The sequence below is a fragment of the Vombatus ursinus genome, unplaced genomic scaffold, assembly GCF_900497805.2.
Source record: "Vombatus ursinus unplaced genomic scaffold, bare-nosed wombat genome assembly UNPS02000577.1, whole genome shotgun sequence".
NCBI classification, from domain to species: domain Eukaryota; kingdom Metazoa; phylum Chordata; class Mammalia; order Diprotodontia; family Vombatidae; genus Vombatus; species Vombatus ursinus.
The window spans coordinates 26,919,678-26,933,877 of record NW_020940355.1 but is presented as its reverse complement, the minus strand read 5'-3'; the positions used below and the strand labels follow the sequence as shown (position 1 = coordinate 26,933,877).

General features: G+C 33.5%; 1 protein-coding gene across 2 annotated transcripts in view; it reads left to right on the top strand.

The window, feature by feature from the left end:
- Positions 1-14,200, top strand: part of GMDS (GDP-mannose 4,6-dehydratase) — a 786,198-nt gene that overhangs the window by 362,225 nt on the left and 409,773 nt on the right. For both annotated transcript variants that reach the window (XM_027842109.1, XM_027842184.1), the window contains exon 7: positions 2,911-3,038. In XM_027842109.1, coding sequence (XP_027697910.1) covers positions 2,911-3,038 — 128 coding nt within the window. The remainder of the gene's footprint in view (positions 1-2,910; positions 3,039-14,200) is intronic.

Genomic DNA, 14,200 nt, shown 5'->3' with positions numbered 1-14,200 from the left:
TGTGTGTGTGTGTGTGTGTGTGTGTGTGTGTGTGTGTGTGTGTGTGTCACAGAGAGAGAGAGAGAGAGAGAGAGAGAAAGAGAGAGAGATAAAGTTAGTTATTGGTTAAACAAGTTATGGTGCATGAATTCAATTGAATATTACAGTGCTACAAGAAATTATGCTTATTGATCAATATGAAGAAAAATGGAATGACTATACAAACTAGTGCAAAAAATGGAAAGAACAACAATATGATAGAAACTGAATGCTGCAGAATTATAGTGATCAACCTTGATCCCAAAGAGGAGATATGAGAAGACACATAGGAATGGAACACTGCAGATAACAGATTTTTTTTGGATGAAATTGGTTAGTTTTGCTGACCAATTTTTCTTCATCTTTTAAAAAAAATTCTAGGAGAATGTGAGGAAATTAAAGTGATATAAAAGCAAAAGATGTATACCTTCCACTATCACTTGGATAATCTTCAATTTTTATTCTACAAGGATTTTGGTGCTTTATGATTCATAGTCAGATCTTGAGGAGAACATTGATATTTTTAAAAATTTCCTTTTTTTCCCTTAAGAACTCAGACTCAATCTTAGGCCACACTGGAATCTAAATAGATATTAGACCTGTGGTTTCATTGGTATAGAAGACTATTGATGAGCACACTCTATGCCAAGGGTTCTTAAACTTTTTTGTGTTATGGATCCCTTTAACATTCTGGTAAAACCTATGGACGCCTTCTCAGAATGTTACTAAGTGCAGTGAACAACAGTGAAAACAATTGTATTGAAAGACGTTTGTCAAAATATTAGCTAAAAAATAAACTTCGTGCACCCCTGAGTTAGGAACTCTTGCAGTCTGTATCAATGCAGGCCAGCACTTTATCTTCCGTTGTTTTTTTTTTTTTTTAAAGAGACTGTTTCTGTTTGGCTCCAGCTCTTGGCAGAACCAAAGTTGGAAAGAGGCAAATTTAGACTTGATATCTGGAAAAACAGTCTAACAATTAGAGTTGTCCCAAAGTAGAATGGGCTGCCTATGATATGTGTTTTAAGAGGTGGTTGGAAGTTTTTGTACAGAGCCTGGACAATCTGATATTTGGACACAAAAGAAGACTTTTTAAAATGTATCAGTAGTGTTGGTAGCTCTGGATGACATTTTTGACATTTATTACCTTTTTCAGTGTAGCAAAGCATAGACAGTTACTACATAGAAATCTTGGGTTGAGGTCAGATCCACCCACTGGGCATTAGTTTTTCATCAATATGACCTATCCCTACACAGCTGAAACTACTTCTGACCTATAAGTCCAGACTCCAGCTCAATATTTGGTACAAAAGGGGACTAACATATGTTTCAAGGACCTGTTTCATTTTTGTCTTTTTATCCCAAGCACCAACTATAGTGACTTACACATAGTTGGCATTTAGCAAATGTTTGTGGAATTGAATCAAAATAGGCTGAATGTCTACTTTAAATAAATGTATTAGTTTCGAATTACTAAAATTAAATGGGAAATTTGTCAGGATTAGATTAGTTTTGTCTTTAAGAGTAGTTCTGGAAATCCAGATCTAGACTAGATAAAGTTGTCTTCTGTTTCTAAATCCTGTGATTCTGTTACAACGAGGAGTATTTTTGAATATTTGCTCATAAAATTTAAATTTGATTCATGAACTAAGGAATATTACATAATTTTATTTCTATGCAATGACAATGCTTAGAGTATTCCCATCATGTATGGTAAAGGTATATTAATACTGAAATGAACGTTCTGACTTTGTATAATAAATGAATCAGGCATATGTTCGAACTTGCCATAGTCAAGCTTCTTGCCACAATTTAAGGAACATATTTAGAAAAATTACCCTTATTTCTATACCAGATTCTCTAAAAAAAGCTTTTTTTGTCATTACTTTAGTCTTTTTGTGTTATCTACAAATTAATTGTAAAATTAAAGTCATCAAAATATCATAAGCTGTGATATTAGTATATTTTAATTATAACTATAAAATCATGATAATATGGTAATAAACTTGAGAGTTCTATTAAATTATGCCTTGGGATAGCAAATCTTGAATGCAGAAGGCTAAGCCAATATCTGATTCTATGATTTTTCTTAAGACTGGAGAACAGTAATGACAAGTTAAGTTATTTTTATTTATAATATCTTTCATCTAATCATTTCAAAACATTTATGTAAATTCTGTATCTCATTCTTTTACACAATCCTTCATCTAAATAGGAAGGTTGCATTGCCATGAATATTCTTTGAGGCACATTTAATTTGGAGCCATTGTGAAACTGGAGATCTGCTCACTGGCGTAAGAATAGGGGGTTTTAATATTTTTATTTTACTAACTTAAATGTAGAAAAAAACTTCCTGATTGATTTGAGTCTTTTATTCTCCTTTAACAACTAGTATCCCACCCATGAAATTATTTCCCTTTGTACACCCCCCCCCCCCCCCCCCCGGCCAATTCATAGCTTTCTCAATAGGAAAATATGAAAGTTAAATGTGTTCCTTTAAAAAATACATACACACAAATAGCCAAAGGTGGTCTTAGCTGTCTGTCTTCTATTCTAGTGTTTTCCTTTATATAAGCCTTTTGCATTTTGTGTTCAGAAAACTGACATTCCAATAGCTTTTCCTTGGCCTTATGCCTGGGCTGCATATTGAGGAGCAAATGAGGAATGCTAAGAAGTCCCACCAAGAAGAATATTTGTTGTGAAAGTAGAACTAAGTTCCAGCTTCTTCCTCTACCCAAATGAACATTAGTGATTTGTTGTTTTTGTTGTCTGAAGGAAAGATGAGTTAGGAAAAGGAGAAGATAAGCTGAAGAAGAAAAGAAATGCCCAGGAGTTGTGATTTTAAGTGTTTAGTCAGTGGGACCTAACTACTAATATCTTTTGTCTGTTTTTCAGGGGCTAATTTTGTAACTCGAAAAATCAGCCGATCTGTAGCTAAGATTCACCTTGGACAACTGGAGAGTTTCAGTTTGGGGAATCTGGATGCCAAGAGAGATTGGGGCCATGCCAAGGACTATGTTGAGGTAGGCTATTGACTATCTGCCTTTTTTTTCTCAATGTTTTTATTTGCTTGATATTTTGAATGCTTTGTTTTTAATGAGCCAGGTTAACTTACCGATGGTATCTTGTAAATTTTTGTTAATGTAGATTTATTTAACCTCATTCTATTCTTGATTTTAGCCATAACTCTTCAGTACTATATTTATTAGCCTACATGTGACCTAAACAAAGATATCATTTAAAATAATTCCAATAATTTTCCTGAGCATTAAAAACTATTTTTTATCCAGGTTATATGAATGTAAGTAGTGCAATATCTCTCAGTAACATCCTTTTGAAATGATTAGGTTCCTTTCACTATGGAGGTCATGGACCTTTCTTATAACCAAAAACAGATAAAAAATTCACAGACTTAAAAACAAGGTAACAATTCTCAGTTTTCCAAGTCAGTTTACCCAATATAAAATTTCATAATGATAAGAAGTTCAGATTTACATTCCCAACAAGTTTAATTGTATTATCACTTTTAGAAGAGGTCCTTTCTTTGTAAAGAGGCCCAACAAAAATGATGATCTTTTCATTTTGAGGCAATACAGTCATTATTAAGGTCCTATTTTCAGACTATCAAAAAGTGAGATAAATAATTTTCTTTTAAAAAAAACCAGATAACTCTTGGTATGCATTTTGTTTTTACATCATAGTCATTTTGAAGTAGATAAGGAGAACCATTCTTTACTTCTTTCTCAAGTGACAAAGAGAACTAGCAAAAATACCTATTATAGTGACAGAATCCAATAATGTTATAATGTTTTGACCTAGTAGTTTCGTGTCTTTTGCATAGATGAAAGTTTGTTTCATTTTACCCCTGTAATCTTCACTGGTTTTTCAGTTACTCAGAGTTGAACTTCCTTTTAGTAATCTTTTCCATTTACATTGTTGAAATCATTATACATGTTCTTCATTTGGTTCTGCTTATTTTTTGCTGCATCAATAAATACTAATCTTCTCATGTGTCTCTGATTTCCTCAAATTTATACTTAGCTATTCCTCAATAATATTCCATTAAATTCATATAAGATATTGTTTTCAGCCATTGCCTTAGTTGATAGGCACCTACTTTGTTTCCAGTCTTTTGCTATCCTGAAGGATATTGCTATGAATATTTTGATATATATTAGACATTTGTTTCTACCTTTGGCTTTGGGTGGGGAGGGACTGTGGGTTCATAAACCCAATTATGGAGTTGCTGAAATCCAAGGATGTGGACAGCTTAATGACTTTACTGCACAATTTCAGATTGATGATTTAAATGAAGACTTAAGATTTTGATCTTAATGAGTGGATCAAAGAACAAATCATAGAAATAATTAACAACTGTGTAAAAGAAAATGTTAATGGTGAAACAGCAAATCAAAATTTCTGGGATGTAGCTAAAGCAATCCTCAGGGGGAAAATCATACCCTTGCAGTCATATATTAACAAAATTGAAAAAAAAAGAATATGTATTTTTAAAAATTAGAAAATCAATAATTAACAAACAGAACAAAAGAGAGAATATTAGAAACTAGAGGGGAAATAGATAAGTTGGAAATAAAAACCATAAAAATGATAAATAAAACTAAAATCTGATTCTTTGAAAAAAAAAGAAAATTAATACAGTTAGCTAATCATTTTTTAAAAGGAGAGCAGAAAATCAATTCATTAAAATCACAAATAAATCACAAAAATGAAATCCTAGGAAAACCAGAAGAAATAAAAAGAATAATCAGTCCACACTATGCACAGTTATATGTTAACAAAAATTGAGAACACAAAAGAAATAGAGAAATACCTTAAAAAATATAAAATACCCAGCTATGAGAAAACCAGAACGAGATCTTATACAACCCAATCTCAGGAAAAGAAATTGATCTAGCTCCAAAGGAGCTATCAGTGTGGACCTGATGGATTCACAGGAGAATTCTATCAAATTTTTAAAGAACAGTTAGTACCGATTCTAAACAAATTATTCTGAAAATTAAAGAAAGAAAATACCCTACAAGAATCCTTTTGAGACAAATACAGTTCTAATACCTCAAACAGGGAAAGATAAAACATGAAAACTGTAGGCCAATGTCATTAATGAATACTGACTCAGAAAATTTAAACAAAAGACTATCAATCAGACCACAGCTATTTATCCAAAAAATCCTTCCTTATGATCAAGTGGGATTCATACCATGGATGTAAAGATGGTTCAACTTTAGGAAAACAATTGACATAATTAGTTATATTAAGAATACAAAACTTGCAAAACCACATGGTCATCTCATTGGATATAAAAAAAAGCCTTTTGACAAAAGCCAACACACTTTTATACTTAAAAACCCTGCAAAGTATAGGCATTGAAGGACCCTTTTTAAAATCATAAAAAGCGTTTATCTAAAAGCAAAAGCAAGCATCGTATACAACATCGTATACACTAGAACTCGTTCCTGCAAATATGGGAGTGAAGCAAGGATGCGCACTATTATTTGATATAGTTCTGGAAATGCTAGCAATAGTGATAAAACAAGAAAAATGAATTAAAAGAATAAAGATAGGCAAAGAGGAAATAAAACTATCCCTTTTTGCTGGAGATATGATGGTTTGCCTAGAAAACGGATAACCAGCAATTATACTAATTGAGCAAATTAATAGCTTCAGCAAAGTTACAGGCTACAAAATAAATCTTCAAAAATCAATAAAAATTTTTATATAATAATACCAAAACAGAAATCACAATAATAGAAAGGGAACTCCCAATGCAAATAACTATAAATTACATAAAATAGCTAGAGATCAGCTTCCCAAGGTGTAGGAAAGAGTTGTATAGATTCCATTACAAAATACTCCTTTAAAGAAATAACACCCTAAATAACTGGAGGAATATTCAGTGTTCATGGCTAGGCCATATAATTAAAATGACAATACTGCCACAGTTAATTTACACTCCTAATGCTATACCAATCAAATTACCAAGGGCATCCTTTACAGAACTTGATAAAATAATAACAAAATTCATTGGGAAAAACAAAAGACCTAGAATATCAAAAGAAATGATTAAAAGAAGTAAGGACAAAGGGGGAATAGCACTTCCAGACTTCAAACTATATTATAAAGTAGTAATCATCCAAACCATCTAGTATTGGTTAGAGAATAGAGAGATAAATCAAGGGAATACACTAGACAAGGGAGATTTAGAAACAATAGAATGTAAGCCAATGTTTCATGAAGTGGAAATCAGAAGATACCTATGGAGAAAAATTCTCTATTTGATAAACACTTCAGGAAAAACTGGTAAGTAGTTTGGCAGAAATCAGGCTTAGACCAACATCTTATGCCACGTTCCACAATACATTCTTAATGGATATGTTACTTTAATATTAAAAATAATGCTATCTAAAAATTAGAAGAGAAACAAATCCTTCACCTTTCACAGCTATGGGTAAAAGCTGTATTCTTATTAAACAAGAGTTAGAGGCAATTACAAAAGATAAAATGGATACTTTTGATGACTTGAAGCTGAAAAGCTTCTGCACAGATATCATTAATGCATTTAAGATAAGAAGGGAAGTGGTCAAATGAAAAAATTCTTTGTATCAAATTTCTCTAATAAGAGTTTGGAATCCAAGATATATGAACACTTAATATATATATATGACCAATTGTCATTCTCAAATAAATAAATGATCAAAGGATATTAGTAATTTAAAAAAACCAGCAAAGACTTCACAACCACATGAAAAAATGTTCTAAATCCCTAATAATAAGAGAAATGAAAATTAAAAACAACCCTGAAATTTCACCTCAAACCCTGCAAATTGGCAGAAAGATTTTTTAAAAAATGACAGTTCATTCTGAAGGCATTGTAGGACACTAATACATTACTGGTGGAAATGGGAAGTGGTACAACCATCTTAGAAGGCAATTTGAAATTATGCAAATAAAGTGACTAAAATGTCCAATCCTTTGAACTAAAGACTCTATTACTAAGCTTATACCCAAAGAAGCCCTTAACAAGAAGAAAAGTCTCCATATACTCTAAAACACTTATAGCAGTACATTTTTGTAGTAGTGAAGAATTAGAAACAAAATAGATGCTCATCACTTTGGGAATGGCTAACCAAATAGTGGTGCATGAATGTAATGGTATATTACTGTGCTGTAAGAAATTTTGTATGTGGGGCAGCCAGGTTGCGCACAGTGGATATAACACTGGTCCTGGAATCAGGAGAACCCAAGTTCAAATCTGGCCTTAGACACTTACTAGCTGTACTACCGTAGGCCAGTCACTTTAACCCCAATTGCCTCTCCTTGCCCCCCACCCCAACAAGAAATTACGTATGTGAAGAATACAGAAAGGAATTAAAAGATCTGTACGAACTGATGCAAAGTGAAATAGAACCAAGAAAATAATACGCACAATAACTACAACTATGCAAATAGATAGAACAGCTCCACACCAAAAAATCAGAAGTAAATGTATTAAAATTGCAAAGATCAAGTGGGACTCAAATGAAGAGATAGGATGAGACATATCCCAACTGCCCCTATGTGGAGGTTGGTGGTCCACAGGTATTATACATTGCATATTTTCAGACTTTTTCAATGTGTCCATCATTTATGCTGACTTTTTTTTCCCCCTTCAGAAAATATTAATTGTCATATGGGATAACTCTTGGGAAAGGGAAAGGATACTTAGAATACTATGGTGATTTAAGAAAAAGAAAAAAATTTAAATTGACTTCTAGAATGGTTGGATTAATTCACAAGTACATCAGTTGTGTACTAGTGATTCTGTTTTCCCACAGACCCTCCTACATTGACTGTTCCTAATTTTTTTGTTTTGTTTTGTTTATGCCATTTTTGCTCATTTGTATAGTGCAAGGTAAAATCTCAGACTTGTTTTAATCTGCATTTTTATAACTATTACTCATTTGGAACATGTTTCACTGTGATCATTTATAGTTTGCAATTCTTGTCTTGAAAATTATTTGTATCTTTTTACCACTTATATACTAGTGGTTGGCTCTTGACACATATTTGTATCAATTTGCTAGTGTATCTTGGATAATAGCCTCTTAGCAGCAATATTTGATGTAAAAAATTTCTCCCTCTCTACAGTTTTTCTTCTTACTATACATTTACTAATTTGTATCTTGCAAAAGCTATTCAATTTTAATACTCAAAATTATGTTTTGTCTTTGAGGACTACTTCTTTTTACTATTAGTCCCTGATGTTTTTTTGTTTTTAATTTTTTTAAGGTGATCTTTTGTACTTAGTTCATGTGTCTATTTTCAAAGCAACTTTGGATTGTTATCATTTCAATCTGTATCAACCCAGGTATATGTCAGTATGTGGAAGTTTCTTCAAATAAGTAATTGCAACTTTATTTCTTTATTTCTTTACTTTTTAATATGTATAGCATCTATGTGGCAAAACATGAATGAGTGTGTTTATACCATTGTACTTTGCTCTGGAGACTGTTGTCCTCATATTTAGGTGCTCATAGATTTCCTGTGCTCATTGGGACTATTTCTGTCTTTAATAATTCCTCTCTAGGAAACCGGATGTGACCTCCTTGTTCATTGATGTGATTGAAACAGAAACTTTGATAATTTCAAAAGAAAGAAAACAAGAAGTTTTCTATTTATTTATTGAGTCAGAGGCTATTTTTTTCTGCTATTTTTATTTAGAACAATTTTTTTAATGTTGACAGCTGGTACTAGAACGTATTAATATTTTGGAAAAGAGTTAGTCCTAGCTATAGATTTGGATTAGTTTAATAAGATCACTTAGTGTGTTCTTTTTCCTATCAATTATAGAGAATACTTTTTTTTAGGTTACACATGTACGATCATGTTAAACATATTTCCACATTAGTCACGTTGTGAAAGAAGAATCAGAACAAAAGGGAAAAACCATGAGAAAGAAAAAAAGGTGATAATGGTATGCCTCAATCTGCAGACTTTATAGTTCTTTCTATAGAAAACACATTTGCCAGAATTTTCATTTCTTTAGGAAATTTAGATATAGTTTTGGAAAATGTCACTTCTCATTATGAGAATAGTATCTTTGTTGCTGTTTATTCAATTAGCTGTGTCAACTCTTCATGATCCCATTTGGGGTTTTCTTGCCACAGATACTGGAGTGATTTGCCGTTTCCTTTTTCAGCCCATTTTATAGATGAGGAAACTGAGGCAAATAGGGTTAAGTGACTTGTCCAGGGTCACAGAGCTAGTAAGTGTCTGAAGTCAAATTTGAACTCAGGCCTTCCTTACTCAAAGGCTCTGCCAGGGAGAATATTATCAGAACAAAAAGAGAGAGAGAGAGAAGGAGAGAGAGAGAGAGAGAGAGAGAGAGAGAGAGAGAGAGAGGGAGAGAGAGAGAGGGAGAGGGAGAGAGAGAGAGAGAGAGAGAGAGAGAGAGAGAGAGAGAGAGAGAGAGAGAGAGAGAGTGAGTGAGTGTTGGGGGTGATATAGTCAGTTCCAGTTTTCTCTTGTCCAGTGTGGCCTTCTTATTCGCATTTGCATAGTTTGAGCTATATTTATAAGGAGTATGGTAGGACATAAGAGACACAAGAACAAATAAAACGATGAGTCTAGAACTCACTAATATTGTCTCTCTCACTAATTGCTGCTGCATGATTTTACCCATGTATATAGCCACCTGCACAGCTTATGCAATCAGGCCAGTGCTGCTGGTGGGTGGAGCTCGGATATCAGCCTTCAGATTCCAGCACAAATGTTTTCTAAAATATTTGGCACAAAGACTTAAAAAACTGCAAGTCAGTGAAAATTCAGTTCCCCAGAGTGGACATTTTTATGATTCTTAGATAGAACATCTTTATATAACAAGCCCAGCAACGAAAATTCAGATAGCCCCCATTTTCAGATAATCTGAACAAGAGTAAGGGATTCTGGAGTTTTAGTAAGAACATGAAATTTTTAGATTTTACTCAGAATGACATATGTCCAAGCATTAAGTCATTCTCCTTGGAATTAAAGGCATGATTTGTTCTACAAAACAATTAACTTCTTAAGTGTTTGGGACTCAGCTGGTATCTCAATAATTACACATCCTGATGATGTTATAATAATACTTTCATATTTCTTTCTTGGGACTAGCAACAGTTCTGTGAGGTAGTTAGCACAAGTTTTATGATCCTTATTTTTTTTAGAGGAAACTGAGGCTCAAAAAATTTGAAAGCGACTTTCTCAGTAATTGAGTTATGGGGCAAAAATTCAAATTCAGATCTTATAATTTAGAAGATGAGCCCTGTGGTTACTCCACTACTGCTTCATAAGCAGTTACACCTACTGAGACTGGCCTAACGTCTTTAACTTTTGGAGATGTATCATTACAAGGTCAGAGTTCATCTTTATGTAGTAATAAAACCAGTTATTCTTGACATTTCTAAATTTGTTAAAACATAGTTTCTTAACTGCATGACCAAATAGTGAATGTTGCCAAAATGACAATCAGCAGCTGCTTTCAGGATAATGATGAGAGAGGAAGAGTGTTTAAAACACATGTTCCAACATACCTTAGCACCATTAGAAAAGGAAAAACCTTCAAGCACTGCCTCAGTAAAAATGGGAATTTCTTATTTGCATGTCTGCTTTTAATTTATATTAATCCCTAAAGTTTACACATATGCAAAATTATCTTGTTAATAAAATCTTAAACCACAGTTTCATACATACCTGTTTATAATTTTCCATGATGGAAATTAGAAGCCTGTTTTTTTGTTTTTTGGTGGTTTGAGTATAGGTGTAGGTATTACCAGCTGTATAAGTGATTTATTTCTTGGCCTTTTGGGCATGTTGCCAAATATTAACTTACCCATCTGTAAAGAGGGTATAATAGCAACCCATTGGGGGGGAGAAAAGTGAGGCTTATAGGTTAAGATCTGCCCATCCTGTAGATATTTTGAGACAATTTAAACAGTAAAATTATTTCCTGTTGCTGATTCAGGTGTATGAGCATGTGTAGTTTATTGTTATTAAGCTTTCCTCCCCCTTTTTTACCCTTATGTAAATTGCTGAAAAAGAGTTTCATTAGACTTTAGTCTTCAATTAATATTTCTACTTCATAAGAAAAAAATCAATGTTTGCTATGACATATGCTGTAGTAGAAACCCATTTTGAATAGTTTTACTTTAGAAAATTTTTTTTTCCCTAAATAACCACTTCAGTATTTTTGTACATTACATTTTTATTGGTATTCAAGGAACCATGTTGTGTGTCTAAACATTACAGTACTTGCTTAGTTATATCTGTGGCTAAATTGCAGAGAGAATAACACACATATTATTGTTCCTTCATTTCCTCAGATGCCATTGAGGTTATTATTGGTTTCTGTTTTAAATTCAGCCATTTGACAAGAGCTTGTCTTAAAATGGTGTCACATGTAGCTTCATCAGGCCAGAAAGATCCAACTAAGATCCCATCATAACAAGAATAGTTTGAACATGACAGGAACAGAAGTGTAGCTTAACCCAAATGATAGTCATCCTAGTTAAAAAAAACAAGCAACCAAACAAACAAAAAACAAAAAGCAGAAGACTGAGATCATTGGGAGGTGATCTGCCTAGAAGTTAATTTTCCTTGGACTTCCCATTATTGGGAAGAAACTCTTCATCCTCTTCTACAAAGACAGAGCTAGATAGCCAGAGCTACACGTTAACAGATAGATCACAAAAACTGGGCACAGAGGCCCAATTTTTAGTCACTTGATGAGTAGACAGTTTGATTTTTCCATGTAAACATTTAACAAAATTAGGGCAGGCAACTACCTTTACAGAAATACTGTTTTAGAATGTGTGGCCTGGGAAATTTTAGATTTCTGGTAAATACTGATGAAAAGACATATTAATTAGTGGTACTGAACAAAGGGCTGCTAAGTAACATAGTGGATAGATTGCCTAGTCTGAAGTCAAGAATACTTATCTTCCTGAGTTCAAGTTCCAGCCTCAAATACTCAGTAGCTGTGTGACGCTGGGCAAGTCACTTAACCTCGCTTGCCTCAGTTTCCTCATCTATAAAATGAGCTGGAGAAGGAAATGCCAAACCATTGCAGTATCTTTGCCAAGCAAAACCCCAAATGGGATCAATGAAGAGTCAGGCATAACTGAAAAACAACTGAAGAACAGCAAGAACTGAACATGTGCTAAGATGGTCATGAAATGGTAGATTATGCTTAATATCCAATCTTTCGGAGAACAAAAAAACAAACAGAAAGAGATATGGACCAGTGGTATCAATCTTTATAGAAATGAGGGTGACTGAACCACGTGTTGGTTTAGAAAACCATATATTAACATTATCTATGTTCTATTGTATTTTTATTTATTTTATTAAATATTTCCAAATTATGTTTTAATTTGGCTGCACTCTTGAGATGGGCTATATGTTTGCTATTCCTGATATGGAGGATACAAGTACAATTATGTCAGCTGTCATAGAATGATCTCCACTGTTCCTCCCTCCATCTATTACTCTGTTCTAGCAATCAAAGCCATCAGTCAGTCCATCAACAAGCATTTATTAAGTGTTTACTGTTCCACGTATTATGCTATGCACTAAGAGTATAAAGCAAAAAAACAGTCTCTGCCCTCAAAGAGTTTACATTTTAAAGGAGGATACAACATATGTGAACTAGCACATAACAGGAGAAATACAGAATACATGCATGGTAATCCTAGAAGAGGTAAAAGCTAAAAGTCTGTAAAAGCTCTTTCCATCTTCTATGAACATGGAAACGTGTTCCTGTTTTCACTGTCCTCAGATTTCATGGACTGTAAAAATGAAGAGAACCGAAGGTTCTAGTCTCTGAGTGACCCATTTTGTTTTTATTTATTTTTTATTAAATTAATTAATTTATTTTTAGTTTTCAGCATTCACTTCCATAAGCTTTTTTTTTCAATCAACAAGTGTTTATTACATACTTATTAGGTGCCAGTCACTCTGCATAGGTTTAATAAATTATAAAAGAAGTACCCAAAGTATCCAGTATTTTTTAATATGACTTTCTAAAGAGCAAATCATATCGACCTACATTCCCTCATGGTATCTTAGTGACCTTGCAGAGTTCATGCAATTTTTCAAGGCCAGTGACCGAGTTTTAAGGAGTGGCTTATACCCTGGGAAATGTGTGTGTGTATACAAATATGTATATGTGTGTGTTATAAGTACATTTTTCTACATATTCCATAAGCTTTTGAGTTTTAAATTTTCTCCCCCTCCCTCTTCAGCTCCCTCCTCAGGACAGTGTGCAATCTTATGTGTGCTCTACATATATATTCGTATTAAATATATTTTCAAATTAGTCATGTTGTGAAAAAGAATTAGAACCAACAGGAGAAACCACAAGAAAGAAGAAACAAAGCAGAAGGGGAAAAAAAAGAGTAAATAGTATGCTTCCAACTGCATTCAGAGTCCATAATTCTGCCTGTGGATGTGGATAGCCTTTTCCGTCATGAGACTTTTGGAGATGTCTTAGATCCTTGCATTGCTGAGAAGAGCTAAGTCTATCAAAGTTAGTCATCGCACAATTTGGCTGTTACTGTGTACAATGTTCTCCTGCTTCTGCTCACTTCTGAGTGACCCTTTCTGGTGGAGGGGCAGTTAGAGTTTTATCAGTAGTGGGGAGATTTAAAACTTGTTTCCTTAAGCACTTGTGCCTCATCTATCAATCTGATGGTAATGAGTTGCCCCTGGCAATCCCAGTGCTTATTCATGCCGGAAAAAAAAATGGAAAAAGAGAAATAACATTAAAACTTTGAGAAACCACTGCTAAAGGAAGCCTGTTTATTGCTTGCAACAAACATCCTCTCATATACATAGAAGCGCAGCTTTACTTTCTGTGGTGTTCTGAAGTATTAAAGGGTCAGTAAAGACAACCTTAAAATAGAAAGGAAAGGACAAGTAAATACATCACTCTTGCCATAAAATGAAAGGCAATACTGTAGAATTATGTGAAAAGCCTTCTCACAGCCCTAGAAGCATCTGTATTATAATATGTCTCACTTATAGTTATCCTCATTGTCTATGTTCCACAAGAGTAGACACTATAAATACCTGGAAAGATTTCCCAGAGAAGAATCCTATAAAACTGATGATGATGATGATGATGATGATGATGATGATGATGATGATGATG